Source organism: Mesocricetus auratus, unplaced genomic scaffold (genome assembly GCF_017639785.1).
Source record: "Mesocricetus auratus isolate SY011 unplaced genomic scaffold, BCM_Maur_2.0 Super-Scaffold_100007, whole genome shotgun sequence".
In the NCBI taxonomy this organism is placed as follows: Eukaryota; Metazoa; Chordata; class Mammalia; order Rodentia; family Cricetidae; genus Mesocricetus; species Mesocricetus auratus.
The window spans coordinates 26,211,195-26,238,007 of record NW_024429191.1 but is presented as its reverse complement, the minus strand read 5'-3'; the positions used below and the strand labels follow the sequence as shown (position 1 = coordinate 26,238,007).

General features: G+C 41.1%; 1 protein-coding gene across 5 annotated transcripts; it reads right to left on the bottom strand.

Moving 5' to 3' along the window:
• Nucleotides 1–580: 580 nt before the first annotated feature.
• On the bottom strand, nucleotides 581–26,346 carry Havcr2 (hepatitis A virus cellular receptor 2). 5 transcript variants are annotated; one of them, XM_021228274.2, is made up of 7 exons: nucleotides 26,122–26,344; nucleotides 24,642–24,980; nucleotides 22,869–22,952; nucleotides 14,886–14,926; nucleotides 12,735–12,861; nucleotides 9,446–9,482; nucleotides 581–1,659 (listed from the first exon to the last, which is right to left on the bottom strand). In XM_021228274.2, the coding sequence occupies exons 1-7, from the start codon at nucleotides 26,177–26,179 to the stop codon at nucleotides 1,632–1,634; spliced, it is 714 nt and encodes a 237-aa protein (XP_021083933.1). In that variant the 5' UTR covers nucleotides 26,180–26,344; the 3' UTR covers nucleotides 581–1,631. The 5 variants fall into 5 exon arrangements, with proteins under 5 accessions (XP_021083933.1, XP_040604427.1, XP_005071947.1 ...); XM_040748493.1 differs by lacking the exon at nucleotides 581–1,659 and adding an exon at nucleotides 4,964–7,860 and having other exon boundaries at nucleotides 12,735–12,858; nucleotides 26,122–26,343; XM_005071890.4 differs by lacking the exon at nucleotides 581–1,659 and adding an exon at nucleotides 4,964–7,860 and having other exon boundaries at nucleotides 26,122–26,342.
• Nucleotides 26,347–26,813: the final 467 nt, after the last annotated feature.

Genomic DNA, 26,813 nt, shown 5'->3' with positions numbered 1-26,813 from the left:
TTGAGCCCTACTATATGTTTCTTTTTAATACAGAGAGCAAAACCTTAAAACTGCTTGTGTAGTTCTTGCTGTAATAGTACTGGACAGTGCTGGTCTACAAGTACTGAGCAATTACACAGATAACTCCTGGGGAGTGAGAGGGGCTTAATGAGAAGAACAGAGAATAGGGGAATTCCAGTGTAAACATAAACTGTACTTTTTGATGTTGGCTTGAGTGGATTTTTCACTTATTTGATTTGAGATGAAGTCTTATTTAGCCCGGAACCTCAAGTATCTATGTAGCTGAGGATCTTTTTAGATTCTTGAACCTCCTGGCTCCAGTTCTAGGGTGTTAGATTTCAAGTATACAACACCAAGTTTGTCTTTTCCACTATATTTTGTAACCTTTATTTTTAATATTTCAGTATAGATTAACATAATCTTTGTATGTTATTTATTTATGTAAGTATACCGCTGAGTTATATTCTCACCATTATTTTGTTGTTATTGTTTTGCTTTTTTATGAGACAGATTCCTTTTTTCCTTTAGATTAAAAATCTTTTTTGTTGTTATTGTTTTGCTTTTTTATGAGACAGATTCCTTTTTTCCTTTAGATTAAAAATCTTTTATTAACAAAAAGTAAAGTTCAAATTAGAAACAGACACAACACAAAGTAACACACCTACAGAAGCCTTAGTAGTGATGACACCTCTGCAATGGAATAACAAATTTATCCACACTGCACTCTATATTTGAGGGAGTCTCTAAAATGTTTAACTTGTTTAAATAAACAAATGAATTAAGTTTATAAAAATAATACATTGAAAGCAAAACAGTCTTCAGTTAAGGAAAATTACTATTAAGACAGCACAGGTGGGTGTGGGTGGCACATATATGTAATCTTAGCACTCAGGAGACAGAGGTAGGGGGTCAATACAAGTTCAACATTGTATCGTGATAGATAATAAGCCATGTTTTAAAAATCTAGCTAAGAGAAAAGTTATTGTGATCTGAGCCTGTAGTTTAGGAGCAAAATCACTCATACCTACAATATTTTTCAGGCATCTGGGAATCATAGTAAGTTAATCATAGCTGCTCTGACAAAAGCAGGGTACTCTGTCATCCCTCTGTTTCTCCTAGGAAATGGGAGACAGAGACAAGAAAATCCCCAGAAAATCGTTATAGCCCATCAGAGTGGAACACAGCTGGGTCCACAACAATGGAGTTGGGGTAGGAAGAGCCAGAGTTCCAGGTCATCTTCCACTATATTCTGAGTTCAAGGACAGTCTAGCCACAGAATAGCCACGTGCAGCTGAGCTGCACTCACAGAACAGGGCGGGTGTTTGGTTGTGCCACGGCTGATCCAAAGGAAAGTAAACTCAAAAATCACTTATGTAGGCCCCACATTGGGCTTCTACTGGACAGTCCTGGTCTAGAAGTACAAAGCAATGCTAAGGGTCACTCCTTGGGAGAACGGGGGGAGGGGGGAGCTTTAGTGGGGAATGCAGAGGCTAGGAGGTTTACATGATTTAAAATGAATGGGATCTAGTGTGGGGGTGCATGCCTCTAATCCCAGCACTCAGGAGGCTAAACACGAAGGATTACAGCGGGCTTGAGATCCAGCTGAACTACATAGCAAATTCCAGGCCAGTCTAGTGTACACAGCAAGTACTTGTAAGTCTATAAACCAAAAAAGAGGAAAAGAAAAAAGGACGTCAAAGTTCAAACAATAGGCGCAAATTACAAAGGACAATTTGTCAATTTATAAATTATATAAAATATAAAGTTGTAGCAAAACAACTCAAAAGCGACACGCCTATAATTATCATGGTAAAATAATTAGCAACTTTAGCCTGATGTGCCATTACTGCCTGTGAATAGTTAAATAACCCATTAAAAAAAAATAAAAACCTCATTATTTTCTGGAAGAAGAAAAATCACATTAGCAGAAAAGATTAGTATACAAATTTACAAAAGTGACTTGAAATAACCTTTATTTTTTATTACATTTGTTGATTTATATATATATATTGTGTGTGTGTGTGTGTGTGTGTGTGTGTGTGTGTGTGTGTGTGTGTGTGTGTGTGTGTGTGTGTGCCACAGGTCTTTTGGCGGTCAGAGCACAGCTTGGACCGTATGTATCCCTGGGATCCAAGTCAAGTCATCTGCCTTAGGAGTCAGTGCTTTTACCCACTGAGCCACTTTGCTAGCCTAAGTGACCTTTATTTCTAACAGCAGTAGATACAGCTAACCCGGGACACAGAGGATCTAGAACACTTGTGACTCATACTTCCTCTTTGCAAAGGTCTCTGGCGAAAAACAAATGAAACTAAGTCTTCCTCAGTCTTAAGACCTCCTAGATAAAATGGTCACCTTCCTCCTGCTCTCACCACTTCTTAGCTGAAGCCCAGAAACATGGGAGATCTCAGAACGGCTAAGGCATCTCTATTCATCTCCAGAAGGATCCAGATCATTTGCTTAAAAATCTGGGGATATAGCTGGGCTCTGCTCCCTTTCTGTAAGTCTATAGATCACCTTTGGGAGTAGGCATGAGGGCCATCTGAGCTCCAAGTCCCATTGTTGTTTGATAGTGATGTTGGATACTGCTGGCGGTGGTATTATACAATGACTACATTTCTCAAACTCAAGTCATAAGCTTAGAAATGACAACATCCTACTGCAAGCTGTGTAGTATTTTCATAAATGTCAACAAGCTATTTCCACAAGCACATGCTGTATTTATTTTAAAGGGGGAAATTATTCATATAAATTGACTTGCTGTTACCAGAAAATCCGCCGAACTGCTTACAATTTCTGTCTTGGGAATTTCACATCTATAAGTCATGGGCTGAGAAACCCCCCTTCTCAGAACCTGTCTGGTCTAATAGGAAACTTGTAAGTACTTGTAAAGGCAAGCTACACAATCACTCTCCTCCCCCTTTCTCTTTCTCTGAAACAGGGTTTTGTGTAGCCCAGACTGGTTCTGATCTTTCTTCATACAAAGAATAACCTTGAATAAACTAAGGATGACCTTGGACTTCTTACCTTCCAGCTTCCACCTTCAGAATGTTGCGATCCCAGAAGTGCTCCACCACACCCCATGAACAAATGTGTTTAACTGCTGAGGCATCTTGCCAGTCTTTGATTTCTTGCTTTTTGGAGGGTTTTATTCTTGGTTTTGTTTTGAGGTAAGGTCTCATGAATCCCAGACAGGCTTGAACTTGCTGTAAGGTTTGATTTTTTTAATTTTATTTAGCTTTTTATTATTGCATGTATATGATGAGTATATGTGAACATAAGCTCATGAATGCCACAGTATGAAAGAAGAGGTCAGAGGACAACTTTCAGGAGTCTGTTCTCTCCTTTCACCATGGGCTTCAGGGATCAAACTCAAGTGGACAGGGGCTTGAGAACCCAACTCCAATCATTTGGTCTTCACTGAGTCATTCCATTAGCCCTTCCCTCTACCCCTTGCTGCTTGTTTGTTTTTAGTCATTTTTAATTTGGCTGCCCTGTCTGTCTCTTGAATTTATTTCTATATATTGGCTTCTTTTCAATTTTTCATATTGTGGATTTGTGTTACATTTTTAAAGATTTTTTTGTGGTTGTGGCTCTGTGTATGTACATGTGTACACATGCACATGCGTATGCAGTACATGTGCCTCAGCACATGCATAAAGACTAGAAGAGGGAATCTGTCCTCCTCTATTCCTATTTCCATGAGACAGAGTCTCTCCCTGAACACCAGCATGCGGAATGGTCTCACCCATATTTAGTATGGGGCTTCTCACCTCAGTTAATCCAAACTAGAAAATAGCTCACAGACATGGCCAGAGATGGGTCTCCAAGGCGATCTTAGACCCTGTCAAGCTAGCAGTCAATATAAACTATTACACCATAGCATCAGCCATTCTCCTATTTCTCTGCTAGGCTGGAAGCCAAGAAACCTCAGCCATCCTCTTATCTCCACCCCTCTCTATTAGGGTTACAGACTTGCAGTAGACTCCTGTCTTATTACATAGGAACTGAGTTCCAAACACTAGTCCTCATGATTGCCCAGCAACCACTCTTAACCACCGAGCCGTCTCTCCACCCTCTTCCTTTGAAAGGCTTTAAGCTACCCCCTTGCCATTTCCTGGGCCACTTATACTATCTCCTTTGTATCCTTCATCTTTTCCTGTGCCACCCACCAACTCCCTCTCAAATACTTGAATCTAAGTGACTACAGGTCTAAAATTAAGGGTTCTAATTCCAGCTTGCTGTCACCTTCTGGTGCCCTTGACCTTGACCTATTTTCTTTGATGAGAACAGAAACAAGAGAACATTGCTATAATGCTTAATTTAACTTTTACAAACAAAGGAAAACAAAAAAATACTCAAAATTTTAATAAAGTATATAAAAGGAAAAAACTGAAATACCTTATGGTATAATTACTGACTTAGGTATTTTTTCCATATGCTAAACAGAGAAATATACAATTCTAGAACATTCTTTCTTGACTTAAAAATGTAGCATTATCTTCTGGCTACAGTACAAACTTAGTGGTAGAGATTTTGATTGTGTTTTCTGCTGTTCCTAGAGACTAAACAGTGTCCAGCAGGAAGCAATTACTAATAAAGATCTACTGAATGAATGGATATGATCTTTCCTCCTGTCAATCACCTAGACATTTCACAAGGCCAGAAATGTGATTCATTCTATTGTCCCAGTACCAAAGTACCTGCACTTTACAACTACTTTAAAGTGTTTGTTGATAGGCAAGGCAGACTCAGAACTCAGGAGGAAAAGGCAGGAGGATTAGGAGTTCAAGGCCACCCTGATGAGTTCAAGGGCAGTCTGAGATATGAGACCTTACCTCAAAAACCAAAATTCAAACAGCAAAAGCTCTCAGAAAAGCTAAATGCTTCTTTTTTTAACCGTATCCATACCATGTGCATTAGTGAGTGTTCCAGTTGCTATGACAAAATGCCTGACAAGAATCCCTTTAAAAGGAAAAGATTTATTTTGATTTGTAAGTCAAGAGGACATGGCCCATCATGGTGGGGAGACACCGTAATAAGAACAAGAACTTGCTGGTCACATAGCAATGGTAGTTAAGAAGCAGAAAGAGATGGATGCTGGTGCTATACTTGCTTTATCAAGACACCAGCCCATGGAATGACCCCACCCACATTCAGAGTGGGTCTTCCCACCTCAACTACCATAATCTAGAAAGTGCCTCACAGACGGCCAGAGATTCATCTCCAAGGTGATTTTAGACCCTATCAAGTTAGCAACCAATAAACTATTATACCATGCAATCAACCACCCCCCACTGATGTAAAAAGTCCCCCGAAAATACTAATACAGTGATCATCTTTGTATCCATGCTTAAAATCTTTGTCCAACAAGAAGACTGATGGAGGAAACCATTGATTCAGTTTAAAGTCCTTCCCCAGTACAGTTTCATAACTTTAAAACATTTGTGATTACTTTCCTCACCTGCATGAAAGCCATTACCTCTAATTGGTTTTTGTCAGTTGATCTCCCTTCCATACCCACCTAAGAAAGCCAGTACCTCCCCAAACTAGATAGATGTAGCCCAAACAACAAAATCCATACAAGAAAAACTCGTACAAACAGCAGATGCCTGATGCCTGTGTCCTCTGATGTACAAATGTCGTCTGATCTACATAGTGCTCTCCAGTGCAAAAAGTCTTTCAACAAAGCTATCTTTCTGCTCATTTGATTTTTTCCACTCAGGGCTGTTGAATTAGGTTCTGTTACATTACACACCCATCAAGGCATGGAGCACACCATTATAAGCCTGACAAAAATTGATCTCCACCAGCTTGGATATTAGGGTTGATGACCACTGAGGCTGACTGACTAGACACACTGACGCCAGGCATCTGCCTTCTTTCTGTCAGGAAGCAAAATGAATGTCCCAGTCACCGGTTCTTCTTCTGTGAAAAACACAACTCCAGTTTCCTCTGTGAATGGAGAAGTTGCCAGAGGCACTTCCCTTTGAGGACACAACAGTCAAGGTTTGTCTTTGGCAAAGAGAGTTTCCTTTTATAGGCACAGGCTGGTGATGAACGTTTTCTTTTTGTGAAGAAGGTTATGTAGCACAGAATGTTCACAAACTCTTCATGCCCCTGCTTCAGCCTTCTGAGTGATGGAATTAATTACAGGTCTGTACTATCTGTACTGTATGCTCCCACACAGAAGACAGAGGGGAATCGTAGAAATACACATTATAGAGAGGCAGCAGGCCCAGATAGAACCTTCCAGAGGCCAGGCACCAGCAGGCAAGACTAACTCCGTTTTAGGCTTGACACCATCTTGAGAAGCTGCTGACCAGACCCTGAACCCAGTTCACAGGGAAAAAACAAACAAACAAACAGCTAAAAGTCGTTCCAGGACCCCCACATCCTGCTGAATCAGCCTGACACTGAGGAAACAGACGTCTTATCACAGTCACCAGATACCCCAATAGGTCATTAGATGTTCTAATGGAAATTTCCAAAAGCTTACTTAACCCCAGGGCCAATCGACCCAGGAAGCACACACCCAAGGCTTGCACTCCCCTAGCTTATGGCTTTTCCCTTTATAAGCTCACTCCTCCTGCTGGTTCTGGGCACCCCTCTCACCCACTCACTGCACGGGAGTGCTGCTGGGTGACCCCCTGAACTCAAGTTCATTTTTTAATAAACCCCTGTGTGTGGTGGACATGTTCAGGGGGTTCCTAGTCTTAGGCATAATTCCTTCACTGTTGTCTAGTCCTGCTCTGATCCTTCCTTCATTTCTTTCGTGTGTGTGTGTGTGTGTGTTGTGTGTGTGTGTGTGTGTGTGTGTGTGTGCAGGTACATTCACATATGTGTGTGAAGACCAGAAGACAACCTCCTTTATCTTTCCTCAGGAACCCAGGAATACAGCCCACCTTATTTTGAGTCAGGGGCTCTTGGTGAGTAGGAACTTAGCAACTAGGCTAAGCTGCCTGGCAACCAAGCCCCAGGGATCTGCTTTGTCCATCACCTCCCCATCTCTAAGTTTGGAGGAATGCACTAGCATGCCTGGCTTCTCCACGTGGGTTCTGGGGATCAAACTCAGATTCCTCATGCTTGCACAACAAGCACTTCACTGCCTGAGTCATCTCTCCAGCCCCATGGTAGGGTTGCTTGTTTGTTTGTCTTTTGTTTTTAACACAAAAGGCTCACCATCATAGCCCATACTGGTCTTGAACTCAGGATCTTCCTGCATCAGTCTCCCAAGTTAAGTAATTATAAGCATCTGTCACCTGGCTCTTTCTTAGTCTTTCAACGTCAGAAATCTCTAGAAAAACCAGTAGCCACTTTAGATTGCCTGCATCCACAGAGACTCGCACCTTTCTATCTTAGACTAATATTCCCCCTATTTGTTGTTCAGGAGCTTTGTGGACATATCACAATCATGAATGTCCCAGTGCTCTGGAGACATCAGACTAAGCACTCCTAATGTATGAAAGCACATGTGAGCTTCAATATCCATTATTAGCAGTCTCTGGGTTGGTGTATTTTAATATAGCATAGGTTACAGGTGAATCCCCTTGTGAACTAATTATCCCTAGGAAACAGGAACACTTTTCTCGGTGGCTGTGGATAGAAACCCCAAAACTTTTCAGGTGACATATTTCATAGGAAAGGAAAATGCCAAAGTCAGAAATGAAGAGCAGCCTTAAAAAGTGATGGCCCAGAGATGGTCAGGATGGCTGCCCACTGCTGACGTAACAGTAGTACTCATTTGAATTCTGTATTTCATAGATGTTCTCCTCGATGGTATAGATGTTTTCCTCGGATCGATTCCTGCCTGCTCCTGCATTCACTAGCCCCGCTGGAGGGAGGTTGGCCAGTGTGATGAGGCTGTGAAAATGAAATGCGGCAGTTGACAGAAGAATGCCCAGATGTCAGAGAGTAGAGTTAAAAGAGTAGTCTTCACTGATGACAGCAGTCAATTGACACTCATGACCCTTCACAGGATGCTCCCTGAAGGAAACCCAGGCAGTAATGTGGGGAACAATTAAGGGCATATAACTACTCTTAATTTTCTTAGGTATTTAAACCATAGGTCCCTAGTCCTAGGAGTTGTAGGCTGAAGTGTCTGGGATGTGTCCAGACACATTCAACATGCTTAGAGTGGTTGAGAGAAAGCCCAGAGCTCACTGAGAACAGACAACACAGGTGTTCCAAGTGTTGAATAGTTGAAGCCGAAGTGGTTTCCTGTCCCTTGCACTGTTGTCTCAACTCTCTGTGAGCCCCAACAGTTTAAAGAGGAAGGTGTGAATGTGTTAGAAACACACTCAGACTGGAGTTGGAATTCTGTTTCTTCCCAACGTCATGACTTGGGCAAACTCGTTTGTTCGTTGGTTGGTTGGTTGGTTGGTTGGTTGGTTGGTTGGTTGGTTGGTTGGTTTGTGGTTGGTTGCTCATTTGGGTGGGGTTTTAAAAATGTTTTTAGTACTATTGCACAAAATATGGGTGTCATGACAACCTTTTTATAGCTCTAAATTCTGTACTCTGCTCATACACAGCTCATCACCATCTCTTGTGTCCCTCCTCCTCTTCCCAATACTATTTTGGTGTCATTCATATATATATATATATATATATATATATATATATATATGAATTTTAATTCAAGAGAGTTACACACCATCCTGTGCATCTGTAGACTACAATAGTAAACAAAATACACATATCCATAGATGTTATACTTTAGTAAAATTTGTGCCTCAGTTTCCTCAACTCTAGAAATGGGAATGGTGAGCGAGAGCCCTGCTGCAGGACAGCTGTGAGGAGCCCTGGACCATTCATTCATTAGAGTTGATCACTGGTGTTTATCAGGCACCGTGTGTGTGTGTGTGTGTGTGTGTGTGTGTGTGTGTGTGTGCAGTCAGGAATGAAGTAATGATGAGGGTCACCTGAAGAGCTCTGAGAGCTCTGAGAGCAATACCACCTCAGGCTCCACCCCAATAACCTGATTAATTTCCTTTAGATATGTCCCATATTAGCAACTTTAGTGCCCAGGTCATCCTACCACACTGTCACAGTAGGAAATGCCCAGGAAGGGCTATAAAAACCCCAGCCATAGTAGCTTGAGATGTGTTTTTTGTTGATGTTTGGTTTTTTTTGTTTTTGTTTTGTTTTGTTTCTCTCTCTCATTTTGGTAACACCATGAAAATAGTAAACACTCAATCAGTTAAAGGTTCAGGTCACTGGAAATTAGAGATAAATAAGTATTTGTTAGTAATTAGATGGCAACTATACACCTCAGCTTTAGAACTGAGGAATCTAAATGTACAGGAGGGCAAATGTACATTGTTCATTTCATAAACAAAGGAAGTCTAAGCTAAGATTTCAAAGCTCTGAGTAAGAACTTCTCAGAAGAATGAAATCATATGATATTAGGTGGTCCCCAATACCCTTTTCCCTCTTCCATCATTCTTACCTTGAATTCTGTAACTTCTTTTTCTTATAAGAATACCCTAGGTAAAGGTGGAAGAGAAAGCAATTAATGCTTTCCTAAGATAATTTGAAATAAGAAATAAAATGGACTGATTGGAGATGAGAGTTGCTTGGTGAAATTTGGTCATGCCTTAGAACAAATTAAATCAACCTGCCAGTAATGTCTTGGGACTATGTTAACAGTGATGATGTGGGGCTCTTCCTTAACAAACAGTATGAGAATTATCCCATGTGTGTGCTGCAGTTTGGTAGGCACCAAGGACATACAGCGGGAGTTGTGAGCTCTGACTCCATGAAACACACATCTGAGTGAGGAAAGAAGGAGGAGAGGAAGAGTGGAAAGAGGGAAGGAGGAGAGGAAGGACAGAAAATAATTTCAAATTATACTGTGTTATGAAATAAAACCAGCACCATACTAAACCAAAACTAGAGAAGGTTAGATGAGAACGTTAGGACATGACTTTTGAGGTCTATTACAAAGGAAAAGAATGAGTCACCTATGTCAAGAGCTAGGAGAAATATTACAGGAACAGAGAACGCTCCGCAAAGACTGCATGGGTGTCAAAACCAAAACTGTGACTAGAACAAGAGAGTGGTCCCCCAAAAAATTTGAGCTGAGGCTTGGTCCTGAAGATCTTTTCCATTACTACTCTGTAATTTCAACCCCCCGTCCCTGGGATGTGGAGGTACTAGGATCAAGTATCCAAGGCAAGCAAGCAATGCCTGAGATCCATCTCAACCAAACAAATCAACTAAACAACAACAAAGAGAATTTGGACGGATGAGACAGGAAGACCTGTATCATTAATGAGAGTATGATATGGATACTGTATAAAGAACTGATTAGAAGGAGAAATAAATAAATGAAGCAATCTTAGATATATTTTGCACAGAGACTCTGACTGAAGTTGATTACATATTAAGATGTTGAAAGAGAGGGTTCTGGGATGACTTTTGCATCTCTGGCATAAACAGTGAGAGAGGAGGGCAAATGATGGAAATGTCCAGGGCCTGACAGCTGCGTCCTGCTGAATGGAATACTGACTCAGGAGCCTTGTTTCTAACATATGAGTGTATGAACCTTCAAAGTGAATCTACCAACTGGACAGAGAGACAAGCTGCACCAACATTTCAAGAGTTAAAAAGATTAAAGAGATTATTTAAGTCCCAGAATATATGTTACAAAGTAGAAGGTTTACAAAGAGAAAAAGTCCAAATCGTGAGGAACTTCAACTTCTAAACACCAGGCAGAAGAGGAAATATCTAAATAATGGGGAGGACTGACCAATCAAATATAGAAAATGGTGTTTCCAAAGCCAAGAAAAGACACTTTAGAACAAAGTATGGAGTCTACCTGGGATATTACTGCAGAAATACTAACCACAATAAAGGCAAAGCTATCCATGACCATTAGGAAAATGGAAGGAACTGGGGATTAATTAAAATTGTGTCTGTGACTCTTTAAGGATAGAAGTAAGATTGGCAATTCAGAGGAAAAATATAAATGAATAGATGAAGACTTGGCACAGGAAATAGATCTTTGATATCCTTGATTGGGATAGGGTTGAAGAAGGTTAAGTAGGACTGAAGCATGGGTGATCATCTAAGTCAGTCCACTCAACAGGCAGAGGATTGATGAGTACTTCCCAACCAGCTTGTGCCTATAATGTCATGACTAAAGTGCAGGCCACCTCATCTGTCAGATTGCTACCCACAACATCTAGGGAAAATATTATAAACTGAACAGAATGTTTTGATTTATTCCTTAAAACAACCCTCTATGTTAACCTTTGTCCCTTTAAATCCACTGTGGTTAGTCGAGAAACTTCTACAAACACCAAAATTCAAGTGTGTTCAAATTTCTTGTATAAAACACCTTTAATACCTGTCACATTTTACCACACACTTTAAATGATCTCTAGATGGTGTATAATATCTAGCATGATATAATTGCTATAGTTAAATAGCTGCTACCTTCTTTGGAAGATTAAAAAGTCTATGCATATTAAGTATAAATAATTTTCACTAATTTTTTACTTTTTGGTTGAGTCCACAGATGTGGAACCTATGTGCATTGAAAGTTAGCAATTATATGTACATTAGATTTCACCCATGACTCTTTTAAAGAAAGAATGAGCATGGGTTTATTAAGCAAAAGAGAGAATTAACTCCCAATATGGGGTAGGATTCCAAGGGAGGAATACCCACCTATCTCCTTATCTTTTACCTAAATTACAAAAGTTCCTAATTTCTAGGTCTTAGAAGAACTCTAAAAGTAGTTCATGTTATTACTTCTCCTGTCATCACTTAATAGCTTCTAGATTTCATGTTCAGGTGATCAGTTCCCAGTGTTTACTGCAGTCTCTGGGCAAGCTCATATGAGTGTATATGGCATGTAAATTCTGTAATCCCAGAACTCCCTGGAGGTAGAAGCAGGAGGATCAGAAGTACAACTGCACTACATACCCAGACCCCAAGTTGTCTATTTAAATAAAGACAAATAACCATGTGTGCTGACCACTGTGAGGAGAAACCATAGTTCTAGAATCCCAGTCATGGTTCAGTGTTAAAGAGAGGTGCCTGAGAAGTAACATAGGAACCCACACAGAAATAAGGTGTGTTGTTGTGTTTCCTAATAAGCACGGGTATATTTATGGTTTAAATAGAGTAGCTCTTTCAGTCAATTAGAGAGAGGGTGGAGATGGGAAAAGATGAGCGTAGGGCAGGAACGGGAAGGAAAAGAAAGGTACCCAAATGCTTCAATTCATATGTGGAGGCCAGAGGATAGTCTGAGAGAAGAAACCCATTATCTTCTACCACCATGTGGGTCTCTGGAGGGCATCAGGCTTGTGGCGGGCACCTTAACACACTAAGCCGTACCACCTGCCCAAAGATTAGTTTTTGTATACAAAGATAGCCAGTTTTTGCTGTCTGCTGCTCTTGAAGGTCTGGTGAAACTTGGAGAACTCAGCTACTCTCAGCAAAGCTCTATTTCCCTCTTCCCTAAACAAGGAAGGAATAGTACTACCTACTGTATCATTGATGATGACTCAGAAGTCTGTAAAACATTTAGCATAGTGTCAGCCTGACACATAGAAACTTCGAATGATTATGAGTTCTCTGAATTGGCAACTCCTAGAGGAACAAACGACTGCCTAGTCTAACCACCATCAGGTTTACTTTAAAAGTTGTATTGTTATCTAGGCTTGTGCTTGTTCCTGTGGTAACCATTCTTCATCAGAAAGAAAAAGGAGCAACATCCAGCAACTTACATTTAAGGATTAGAACACCAAAGATAAGTGCCAAGGCCAGCCCAGCAGAGACCCCTACTCCGATGTAGACAGCTGTTCTGATGGTTTCTCCAGAGTCCTTCATATCATCTACCCATGTGGAAATCTGCTGGGGGACAGAAAATGGGAGCCAAGCTTGAGATGTCCAGAAATTGGTCACATGCTCATCACGTCTCATAGGTTCAGGAGGAAGACCACTCTTTTTATGGTTTGGGGTTACAGGAATGATGAAGCACACACACACACACACACACACACACACACACACACACACACACAAACACTTGATCTGCCTTCTTCTAAACTATTCTTAGCCACCAAAGGAATGAAATGGGTTAGCTTAATGTTTGTAGCTAACAAGGAAATAAAATGCTCCCTTCAGTGCTGTGGTTATAGAAGTCATTCTTTACCCCACCTGCACCCATCCCTACAGAGGCTTTATAGTGGAATCCTATCGTTTCAAAAGTGTGTATTCAGAGGGAGTTCCAGAGTGCCTATGTTTGAAGTCTTTCAAGGAAACCTGTATTCTCTCAGAAAAGCAGTGCTGCAATAGCCATGACCTTGCAGCTCACACAGTCCTCGGTTCAAATCTCACATCCCCAAGAACTCCTGTGGAGTTACTGGCAAAGTTAGCATGGAGCCTGTTTCTTAATGAACACTCAGTCAGTGGTAAATACTACTGCTGTTTCTCTCATTTCTGATACCAGGGAGTCAAATAGAACATCCTTCTAGTTCTAAAATATAAACCCACATTCCACCTTCAAAGACAATAATAGTAAAGAAACTTTTTAAAAAAGTGAACCAGTGATGGTGCTGAACATCCATAAACCCAGAACTTGGGAGGTTAATGCTGGAAAGTAGCAAATTTGAGGGCAACCTGGAATACATATCAAGACCCTATTTCAAAAGCACCAAAATTCTCATGCATTTATGGGAAGCACTAATTAGACTCAGTAGGTTATAAACAACAACAAGAAGAAGACACAAACTCAGGAGGAGACATGAGGGGGACCTAGGAGGAGGTGGAGGGGGGATGAAGTGAGTATTACTGAAATACATTGTATTATTCAAGTACAAAATAATCTAAGAATAAATGAAAACTACATTTAAAACAATACAATAAACAATGAAGACAGCAAATCTCAGAGGTTAAATTCTCCATTTGATCATTACACATTGCTTCTGTGAAAGCAGGATTCCTGTGTACAAGCACTATGGGTTAAGCACTCATGGGCAACAGAAGTTCTGGATGTGCTCTCTATCTCAAAGAAGGAAGAGACAAACACACAAGATGGCAGGCACTGACCATGAGCACACAAACAAGAGACTGGATTAGATAAATGCAGGCTTCTAGACGCAGTCCTAAAGAGTTGTTTTTATCATCCTTATCTACAGATTATTAGTATGTGTGTGCACATACATATGTGTACATCCATACCATGGTACACAGCACAGGAATGGTGATTGGAGGACAACTGTCAGGAATCAGTTCCTCCCCTTCCACCATGAGTTCTAAGAATCACTCTTGTGCAGTCAGGTTGGGTGGCAAGTGCCTTTACCCTCGGGAAATCTCAATGTCCAGTCACTGTAGTTGCTACTGCTAGCTGGCTTTTTAGTGGCCTTTTCCCTGTCTAGTTCAGTACATAATAATTCAGTACATGAATTCTTGCCTCTGGGTATTCCTGAGTGGTGTCTTGTTACATAAAAATGAATTTAAAAAGTACAAAATTTAAGCTGGGCATCCCAGCACAGTGGAGGAGGAGGTAGGAAGATGGGGAGTTCACCATCATCCTTAGCTGCATAATAAGTTCAAGACCAACCCAAGCTACATGACACCTCATCTCAAAACCACAACCAACTGAAGTGGCAAACCAGAAAAGAATGTCAAGGAACCTTCCACAGTGACACATAGTAGTGAAAGATGGATGCTTATTTCTTCTTGGTGGTTTTCCACACTTAGCATGTGCCAGAAATCTCACGCTCATGTCCTACTTCTAGCATTAACAGGTCTGTACAGTCAGACCTATCATTGCCAACACATGAAAACCACAGAGTGTGAAGCCAAGAAGCTTAGTGGCATGAAGGAAGTCTACAGCCAAGCACAATGTTAGCACACACACCAAAGTTACTTACTGTTCGATTTTTATCATAGAGGGTCCCCAGAGTCTGTGTCTCTGCCACACACACATACAAAGGAGAGGAAGTAGACAATAGTTAAGAATGTTTTTAACTCCAAATCAAAGAAAAAAATTAAACTTATTAGTAATCCTGTTCGGTACTAATTCATCTCCATAAGCTCCACAATAATTAGAAGATCAACAAAGACACTGATTGCATGCATGCAAACCAATCTCAGTGTGACGGATGTACTTTCACATAGACATGAACCCCATTATCTGTTAGGTCTTAAATCCCAGACAAATGCCTGAGGTGCCTATTAAACATCCCAAAGTGGACCTGGCTGCTAGGTTCTCCCAGCATCCCTCAGTTCCTACCTGTTACAAGAAATAGCAGGCATGCTCCACCCCCTACCCTGGACTCTCTAACCCAGGACCTGGGCTGCCTTTCCTATATAATCCAACCCGTTTAGCTATGCCAGTCCTTTTTTACCCTTTACCTTGCTGGCATCTTGGTTTCCTGGCCCTGGCTTTCCCCGTCTCTCCTCCGCCCTCTCTTCACATGGCCCTACTCAGGGTCATGTTCACTCTCGACTCTCTCAGATGTCTCTGTCTCTGGCTATGTTTTTCCTCTTATCTGTAATAAGCCTTCTCCTCCACCATACCTAGGAGTAGTCATGTCCTCCTTTTATTTCTTTTTTCTTTTTATTCACTACCAATGTTGTAAGAAATGGAGACTCTGGTTTGGAAGACTTACACTGAATATGTCCTTGGTTTTGTCCAGAGGTTCAATGAGTGACAGCAGTCCAGTAACATTGATAACATACAGTCATATTCTAATTAGACTTTCAAAGACACAATACTTTTGAAAAAGTTTAACCTTTACTCATTGCTAAGGTATTTAGTTGTTTTCAAATGGAAACTATTGCTACAGTTTACCAGGGGTCAGGCATTTTGCCAAACACTTTTAAGGAACTATCTCATTCAGTATGGGAAAATAATTGTCCTTAAAAAACAAACTCAGGAAAAATGAATGACTGAGTGATGAATTAATCAGGTCTGAGTGATGAATTGGTCATCAAAGAAACTGGAAGGGAAATTAATAAAATTTTCAAATTGAATAAAAATGAAATACAATGTAACCTGCAGAATGTAATGAATGCAGTTATAGGAGGGTAGCTTTAGCTACGTGAAGCCCTACATTTAAAAAAAATTCGGAGAAACTTGAGTAAAAGCTTAATAATGTGCCTCAAGGTCTTAGAAAAAGGAGAGCAATTAACCCCAAAAATAGCATATGGAAACAAGAGACATTAGGGTAGAAATTAATGAAATAGAATCAAAAGTACCAGTACAAAGAATCAATAGAAAGATGAACAAAATCAGGAAACTCTTGGCCAAATTAACCAAAAGACCCAAATGCACAAAATTAGAGAAAAAAGGGAGACATTGCAATAGCTAAAAATGGCACTTAGAAAATCATTATGACCTGCTTAGGCATGTATTCCACTAAACTGAACATCTAAAAGAATGGATTGGTTTCTAAATGCATATGACCTACCAAAATTAAACTAAGAGAATTTAAACAATGCCTTGCAGCCACCAAAGGAATAGCATGCCAGAATATTATGGGTAAGCCACAGCCTCATAACAATACATAGTTTAATAAAAATGGATTAATATTTAAGCGAGAGCTATCCAATAATAAGCCCAAGCCATCGGCCAAACAGTTTATAATTAACATTAGTCTCTGTGTATTTATTTGGGACTAAACAGGGCTGTGGGACCAGGCAGGACAGAAAATTTCATCAACAAGGGTGTCTACTTTCTCCATTACTACTTGATATAATTTTTGAAAGTCCTAGCTAGAACAGTAAGAAAAGAGAAAGAAACAAAAGGGATACAAATAGAAAATAGAGATGACACAATAGTGTTTGTAACTGGACCAGAAAACTATTAGAGTTAGTTGATGCTTTCAGCAAGCAGTAGGGACATAATCAATACACAAAACTCATGGCTGTCTTTGTGCCAATGACAAATACAATGAGAAAGAAATCAGGAAAACAGTCTATTAACAATAGCTTCATAAAACAAAATATACCGTTTGTGTGTGGTGGTTCACACCTTTAACCCCAGCATTTGGAAGACACGTGGATTTCTGTGGGTTTAAGGCCACCCAGGTCTATACTGTGAGTTTCAGGACACTCAGAGCTACATTAGTAGGACACTGTCTTTAAAATCAAAATAATACAGAGGCTGGAGACATGACTCAGGGTTTAAGAGTATTTGCAGTTCTTGCATCAGACCTGGTTTTGGTTACTAGAGCCCACATGGTGCCTCACAACCTTCTGTAACTCTCGTTCAAAAAAATCTGAAGCTGTCATCTAGCCTGCATGCCCACCAGACACGCAAGCAGTGCAGTCACAGACATGCCAGCAAAGCATTCACACAGAAAACAAACATAAATTTAAAAATCTTTTAAAAGCACTAAGATAAAATACCTACAAATAAACCTTACCAAGGAAGTAAAAGAGCTCTATCATCAACACTTAAAAAGAAATTGAAGAAAACACTGTAGCGTGTGTGCTCCTGTCTCCTCTTGCCTAATATTTCTCTCTCTTCCCAGCCATATCCCTTCCTAGTAATGGGATTAAAAGCCTGTGACTCCCAAGTACAGGGATTGAAGGTGTGAGCCATAATCATCAGACTCTGTTTCTCTTTTAGACTGGATCACTCTGGTGTGTCCAGGGTGGCCTTAAAATCACAGACATCCATCTGCCTCTGCCTCTGCCTCTGCCTCTGCCTCTGCCTCTGCCTCTGCCTCTGCCTCTGCCTCTGCCTCTGCCTCTGCCTCTGCCTCTGCCTCTGCCTCTGCCTCTGCCTCTGCCTCTGCCTCTGCCTCTGCCTCTGCCTCTGCCTCTGCCTCTGCCTCTGCCTCTGCCTCCTGAGTGCTGTGATTAAAGGTGTGCACCACCACTGCCTGGCCTCTATGGCTAACTAGTGGCTTTGCTCAGCACTCTGGTCTTCACCACAAAACACCGGAATGCAGAAAGACTTCTCATAGATCAGTAGAAGTAATATGAAAATATCTATCTTATCAAAAACAGTGTACAGATTCCATTCAATCCCCACCAAAATCCCAGTGACCATTTGTCTCAGAAATGGAGAAAAATCCCCAAACTCATAAAGACCCTAATAGAATAGCAATTCTGATCTCAAGTTATTTACAGGGACCTGGTGACAAGCAGCATCACAGTAACACAAAAGCAGACAGGTAGCTCAATTGAACAGAATGGAGAGCCTACAAACAAAACACACAGCTACAGACACCTGCTTTTACAAACATGCCCAATACACACACTGGAGGAAAAGACAGCCCCCTTAATGACTAGTGATAGAGACACTGGACTTCTACATGTGGAAAGACAAAATTAGACCTTTATTTCTCATTCAGTAGAAAAATCAATTCAAAATGGGTCAAAGAACTTAATATAAGAAGTGAATCATCAAAACTTACATGGAAATACTTCCACTTACCAGTATAGACAAAATTTTCTCAAAAGGACCCCAAGCATAGTAATTAAAACAAGAACTAACAGGTGATATTGCACAATATAAAAAGCTTCCATAACGAAGAGACAGCCTAAAGGATGAGAGAAAATCTTTGCTAGCTATATAGTTCACAGAGGATTAATACCTAGAATATATAAAAAAAGAAAATTTCAAAAACTAAAACATCTAAAACCAACTTAACAAAAGAAAACAACTTAACAAAAAGTGGGTTGATATTGCTCATTACAGGAAAAGACAACATACACTTGGTTAACAAGAATAGAAAAAATTATTCAGCATCCTTTAAATTACTTAAATGAAATTTAAAACTATATACTCTTGTTGATATATTTATTTACTTATGGTGTGTGTGTGTGTGTGTGTGTGTGTGGTGTGCGTGCACACACATGCTCGAGTGTGCATGCGCACATGGTATGGCTGTGGAAATCAGAGGACAACTTGTAGGATTCAGCTCTTTCCTTCCAGCATGTGGGTAGGCTCCAGGAACCAAACTCAATCAGGCTTGGTGGCAACATGCTGGCCTAACAATGAGATTTTACATTACTCCAGTCAACATGGCTATCATTAAGACAATGAATAAAGCTGAGAGGTGGTGGCACACGCATTTAATCCCAGCACCCAGGAGGCAGAAGCAGAGGCAGGGGGACCTTTGAGTCCAAGACCAGCCTGGTCAACAGAGTGAGTTCCAGGACAGCCAGGGCTACACAGAGAAACAAACAAACAAACAAATGCTAGCAAGGAAGAATAGGAAAGGGAATTCCTTACACTGTTGGTGACCATGTAAATTAATTCAGTCACTGAGGAAATCAGTACTGAAGTTCCTCAAAAATAAATAATAATATAAAAAGAAAACCCTAAAATCTAAAACATAAAGCCGAGCAGTGGTGGTACATGCCTTTAATCATAGCACTTGGAAGGCAGAGGCAGGCGGATCTCTGTGAAATCATGGCCAGCCTGATCTACAAAGTGAGTTCCAGGACAGCCAGGTCTACACACAGAGAAACTCTGTCTCGAAAAAAAAAAATTCCTCTAAAAATAAAACCATTCAGGGATTCTAAGTCAACACACCATAGAGATAACTTTGCACATCCATGTTTATTGCTGCACTATTCACAATAATCAAGTTACAGTGTCAGCTTAGGTGCCCATCAATACATGAATGGACCGAGAAAATATTACATGGGTGTATACACACAAACACACACACACACACATACACACACAATGGAGTGTTAGTCAGCCACAAAGAAGAATGAGATTTTGGTCTCTGTAGGAAAATAGATGAAACTGGTGATGATGTTAAGTAAAATAACCTCTCATACATAGCTGGGCGTTGGTGGTGCACGCCTTTAATTCCAGTACTCGGAAGGCAGAGGCAGGTGGATCTCTGTGAGTTCCAGACCAGCCTGGTCTACAGAGCTAGTTTCAGGACACCCTCCAAAGCCACAGAGAAACCCTGTCTCAGGAAAACCAAAAAACAAAACAAAACAAAAACCATACACACTCAGAAAAACAAGTAAGTGCATTTTCTATTTTTAGTGAATCCTAGATTGTATACAAGCGCTGTTGTAGTTTGCATGAGAAGTTTCTCCCCATGCTTGCTCCACAGTTAGTGGTGATGTTTTCGGGAGAATATTGGTACCTTTAGAAGCCTTGCTAAAGGAAGTATGTCACTATGGGGTGGGTTTTGAGGGCATATAGTTTCACCCCATTTCTTCCTCCCTCTGTCTCGGATCAGATGGATAAAATCATTTAAACATGTAGAATGAAACAAACGAGAGATTATGTTGGGGAAGAAGTGAACTAATGTGGGTGGGGAGAAGAGGGAGTGAGTGAAGGATGAATATTTTCAGAATTGGTGATCTCCTTGAATAAAAATGTCTTTAGGAAACCTGTGGATTTTTTTGCTTTGTTTTTAAAAAAAAACAGGAAACCTGTTCTCCATACAATAAATAGACACCAATCAAAACATAATTAAATTAAAAAATAAAAGTAAAACAAGTGTTCTAAAGAGACTGTCAGTCATTTTTGACAAGGAAAGACACCGAGAACGAGAGTTACACCTGCTTCGTGAGGTGCCTTCCCATGTAGGCTCACACAGCTTTAAAGCCTCTTTTGTAACTTCAAGGCCCTCGGTCAGCAACTTTGCCCAGCAATGTCACCAACATGAGGAGAGTCACATGGCTCATCTGCCAGCTGTCATCTCTCCATCTCTCCTTCTTCATCTGCTCCCTAGCCAACGGCTGTACTAATTTACACCAGGTAGAGGGGGCAAGGCCACAATCATGACAGGAGCAAGAGAGCCTGTGGACACTGCGTGGTGAAAACAAACAGATGTCACCTTCCAGAAAACCAGGAAAACCCATTCATGTGGCTGCCTGAGCCAGATTGTGAAAAGTCACAGTCACATTCATGAACCCTCAATATCTAAACTCTTCAGTATGCATAATCTGAGCCTAACTGACTATGGTTTAAATACTACAGCTTAAAATTATCTGAGGAAAAAAAAAACAGCTCCAGCTTTGTTTTCATTACCTGAAAGCGATTTAAAGCATAAAAACCACAGGAGAGGAACTTCAGAGTAAACAGGAATCTTTGCCACATGCAATATTTGAAATGGAAATCTCACTTCTGCTTCCCCACCATTGCAATTCTTGACCTATGTGACAAGACTCTCTCTCTCTCTCTCTCTCTCTCTCTCTCTCTCTCTCTCTCTCTCTCTCTCTTTCTCTCTCCCTGGTTGTCCTGGAACTTGCTATGTAGATCAAGCTGGCATGGGATTTACAATGATCCTTCTGTCTCTGCCTCCCAAGTGCTGGAATTAAAGGTGTGAGCCATCATGACTGGCCCTAATCTCAATAATATGTATATGTACCACTATTTTGCCATTTTCAGATGAAAAAACAGAGTTTTATTTTATTTTATCTTAATGTTCATGCCTGCAAGTGTGTGTGTGTGTGTGTGCATGCGTGCGTGCGCACACATGTGCGAGTGCACACACCTGTATGTACCAGTGGACATATTACGGTGTACATATGGAGGTCACAGGACAATTTGTGAGAGGTTCACCATTTGGAGATCTGGGATCCACTCAGGTTGACAGCCTTGGTGGCAAGTGGCTTTCCCTGCTGCACTAACACACCAACCCAGAAGCAGGATTTTAGAGAGGAACTTTGCTCATGACACATGAAACCTAAGATTCAGATAATTGGGACAACTCTACAGAAGAGCTGGATCTACGGCCCAGTTTACTGTCACTGCATCACTGAACCATTTTCTCAGTCTGCCTCTGGCCTATTGACAGGATTGGTGACAGGCGCTAATGGACCCTGAGAACACACTGTAACCAGACACTGGACTAACTATTATCGACTCACTTTCTTATTGAAATCCCAGGTGATGTAGCTTGTGAGATGGAACTTAGCCTATTTTTCTCTCCCGTTACTGAAAGATGAAAAGAGCTTCACAGAGTTTAAGAGTGAAACTCTACCCAGAAATAAGATGTGCTCTGAGGTCAGCTTCTTCTGTCCTGTTTGACATCCAGGACAGCTCCCAACCTTGACCCTAGCAAGAATTTAGCTCCTCCTTATGAGGCTGACATCTGAGGAAGCTGATGGTTTGTATCCAGCTCAATCCCTTAGCCTCAAATATAAGCAACCGTGCCAGCCCAGCATAAATCTGAAAATAACAAAGACAATAATCCATTACACTAAGCTTACTTAATATCTAACTAAGATAGCATCATTTCTTGTTAAAAGATTTTTAAAATGAAATTTTGAGTAAGGGCCAGCAAAATGACCCATGTATAGTGGTACTTTCCCGAGACCTTAGTCCAGTTCCCTCATCTCACACAGTAAAAGGAGACAGCAAGTGCCTCCAAGTTTCTCTCTTACCTCCACATGCCATCCATGGCACATGACCACACACACACACACATACACACAGAGATAGATTAATTTATTAAAATGTAATAAAATTAAAACTTTTTAAGTAAAATGAAGTCTTTGTTGGCTGTGAGTCTTAGCCTTTAGCAGATGAACCATCTCTCCAACCACAAATGACTATCTTTCTAAATGAAATGATGGCAATAGTAGATATTTCTCTTTCTTTGTATAGCAAAATCTGTGGATATCCAAAATAATTCCTCCATGTGGAGACTGGGGTGTCATTTTCCTGAGACAGGAAATCCAGAGGCCTCTGTGTCACCCCTTGGACAGAAGAAGAAGGAACTGAAAGGCCTTGGCCCAGGTCACTTGGCTAGTTTGTGACTTATACAGGTTCCTAACCCAAGGACCAACATGTGTGTCCATGACCTCACTCATCTCAAACAATATCTCAAGAGCAAAAACTGATCTTCTTAGCTGTTTATCACATTCAAAACTATGAAATGAGACAGCGTTAAAAACATACACCTGTGCTCATGTCTCACCTGTGCCGTCTCCCTCAGTGGTCAGGGTTCTTGGAGAAGTTGTAGCAGGGTCTCCATGAGCAGATGCAGGCGGACTGAACTTGGCTTGAGTCAGAAAAACATATTAAGGGTCAGGAATTTTTTTACATTTATTTATTGGGGAGAGGGAAGTGTGCAGGTCAGAGAACAATGTTCAGGAGTGAGTTCTGCCCATTCACCATGTGTGTTGCAAAGGCAAAACTCAGGTAACCAGGCTTGGCAGTAAGTGAGTTTGCCCACTGAACCCTCTCCCCAGCCCAGGAATACAGCTGTCAGTCAGGAAATCCACAGAACAGCAGAGAACATGTGAGAGGTGAGAAATGAAGAGACTCAGGTCCTCACCTTCAGACCTACATGGACACATTCACAGAGAGTACAGCACACATTTCAGATGCGTAACCATGGCAGGATGTGGTTGCCATTGCTACAGTCTAATTAGTGATGGAACTAACAACTACATGAGAGGCCACACTAAAGCTCTGCATAAATTTCGCATTGTAGAATCCTTTCAGTGACCGACGTGATAGTCAACTACATTAATTATACTTTACAGCTAAAGAGATCATACATGAAATTATGCTCCAATGTTACACAATTAGAAGGAGAGTCGATTTGAACTCTGCTCCATACAACCTTAAGGTTCATGCTATAAAATCGTTTTATTTGTGTAGTGCTGGGGAGTCAAACTCAGGCTTTTTTTTTTGATGATCTATATACATAACCTTATCTATTACAAATCTTAAAACACAAGAACATGCACATAAACACTTCTTAACACACACTTACAACCCTGTGGTCCATATTCCTGGCTTACCTGAAGTAGATTTTTGTGAAGAAAAAAAAAATAGGAAACTCAGTATCCACCTCCAGATATGGTAATGCCGCTGGAGGTAGGAAGATAGTAAGAGCAGTGGATGGTAGTGGATGACTCCAAGAAAACCGTGTCTTCCAGACCAAACAGAACTGCTGCACATAGGAATTCACAGAGACAACAACAATGCTCACAAAACATGCACAGACTCAACCCAGACAAAATTCAGCACTGACAGGGGAAGTAGACATGGGTTCTTGCTCCTAACTAAGAAGATACTTGTAATTGATACCGTCTAGGAAAGGAATAATCCAGTTTTCTCCAGTGGAGTGTCATGAGATGTGCCAGCCACACTCAAGAGCAGGCCCTTGCCATGTAGTTATGTAGTTGGCCAATACAAATAGACTCCATTTGACTTTGTAAACTTTTTGTTTGATATCTTTCATATTTTTGGTTTTACTTGTCTGTTTTGACTTTTGGTGAGTTTTTTGTTTTTGTTTTATTTGTGTGTGTGTGTGTGTGTGTGTGTGTGTGTGTGTGTGTTTAAGAGACAGAGCATAAAATTGTGTGAGTAAGAAGGTGGGGAGACTGGTGAGAGTTGGAGGAGAGGAAAGAGAATGATCAAAATGTATCATGAAAAACTTAAATGAAAAATCATTTTTTGAAAACTAAGTTTCCATGTGACCTAATGATCAGGCAGGGTCTTGAACCTTTGGTTTAGGCCTTCCTTCCCTTCCTCTAGACTGCATCCTTGAGTATGAAAACACATGGAAGGTATGTCACTGGCCTTCACAGGTGAGGCCTCTTTATCCTAGGTCTTCCCATCCCACCCCTAGGACTGTAGCTAGGGAAGTCAGAGGTAATAATAATCCATGTGTTTATTATAATGTCATGATCCACAGGTAATTCGTACAGACAAAGAGAACATGGAAAGGTCTACTCACCTTGTATAATGTCTAATTTCAGGTCTAATTTTTTATCATTCCCTAGACCAGGGAATTCTACCCTGCAACAGTAGGTCCCACGGTCATCTACAGTCACATTCTCTATGGTCAGGGACACATCTCCTTTGAGGAAACTCCCCCTTAGCTGGTATCTTCTGGATTTCTGATATGTCACGTTTCTTTCATCAGTGCTGAGAACTCCACTGCCACACCGTGACCAAGGACAGGGTCCCCTGCCCCAGCACACAGGCACTGGTATCCCAGAGCTAGGAATAGGGTAGTTGCAGGGCAGATATGCATTCTTGCCGACCTCGACAATAAATGTGTCTTCCAAAGACCCTACACAGAGAGGGAAGGAGGAGCAGACAGTGAGGGAGTGGGTCCATTTGTAATGAATCATAGAATAAAAGAGGGAACTATAGCTGCCCTGTTGGGAGTAGGATTGACTGTGCCAATGATTCTCTGACATCACAGGAAGTAGAGAGCCTTGTTCAAACACCTGCTATGATTACACATGTCTCTAGTTCTGGAGCTTGGCAGGTTGAGACAGGAAGATCCCAGTTAGAGACCAGGCTGAACTATAGAGCAAGTTCCAGGCTAGCCTGAGTGATGAAGTCATCTCTCAAAAAACAAATTAACAGGCCAGAAAATGATGACTGCTGGTAATTCCTATACTAAGGAGTCTATGGCAGAACTGCAGTGAGTTTGAGGCCAGACTGGACAACCTATGCTCATTCCCTAAAATATCTGCCTCTATTGGTCTGAGAATGAAACATGAGAATTTGCATTTCTCTCAGTGCCCTTATGTTGTGGGCCCTTGACCCCACCCTACCCCCAACAAACACTCTTTTCAGCCCTCAAAGAGAACTGTGAACAGCTTTTTGAAGATAAAGAACCTAGGCTAATGGAGTCAACCATCAGAAAAATGGGAACTGTTGGCCAGAAAAATAGCCCACCTATCTGGGCTAGTTGTCTGTTCATTAAAAAAAAAAAAGAAAGGTAACCTAATCCTCATTCATAGCTTGCGTATTTCAAACTCCGCATATGTTATATTGAAGTTTAAAGTAAATCCCTTTATAACAACACACACATCTACATGACAATGTATTCAAACCACATGAAAGATACAAGACTCCCTCTCCTGATTCTTCCCATCATCTAGCTCCCCTTCCTGGAGCCCAAACATTAAAAAAATATGCACACACTGCTGTTCCCTGGCAATGCTTGCACACATAATTGGACATCTTGATTTGCTCTGTAGCATTGTGATTGCTGACATCTATATCAGGTTGTTCAGTTAGGCTCCCTGCTTGCATCATAGACACATGAAATTTAGTTACCTGGCCTCCCACTGTTGACATGTAGGTTGCTTCCAAACATAGGCTATTACAAACAGTGCCACTATGCCCATCTTGTTTCTATGTCTTGCCCTCTGTGAAATCATCTTTCTCTAACTGAAAAGGTACCAGCCCACACTTACTTGCAAGTAGCAGCAGCAGCAGCAGCAGGACACAGTTGAAAGTAAGATGTGAAAACATTAGTTCTTGGCAGGGAAATCAAAGGCCAGCTCTATGCAGGCACGGCTTTAGCAGTCCAGTTAAAATGGTACTTCCTCTAACTTCTCTCTACTCCAGAATCATGAGCGCCGACCACACCCACAGCCTACTTCCCAGGGTGTCTGACCACCAGCTGTGTGAAACTGCTAATCTAGTCACATCGGAGAATGTTCCTGTTCTGTGTCATCTCACACTAGACACAGCGTGCAGGCATGCTGACATTTATCATGTGACATCAACAAAGAGGAAGCCCTATTTCAGAGGAAGAAAAGTGTTAGTCATAGCAAGAGGAGAGTGTCTTCTAATACCTCAGATAAAATAACCTGAGATGGTCCATGTACAAACCCAGCTGGTTACCAGAGAACAAAAATATAAACAAGTCACTCATGTATTCCTGCAGTCAGGTCACTCTCACAGGCCTGTGACCAATGTTCTTGAAACACCTGCTTGGATCCAGGAGCTGGACTGGGAGCTAACGCAATGAAAGCTGGCATGGTGGTACAAACCTTTAATCCCAGGTAGAATCGAGCAGATTCTGACTTTTAAGGCTAGCCTGGTCTACAGACCAAATTCCAAGACAGCCTGGACAGAGAAACCTTGTCTGGGGAGGGGAGAG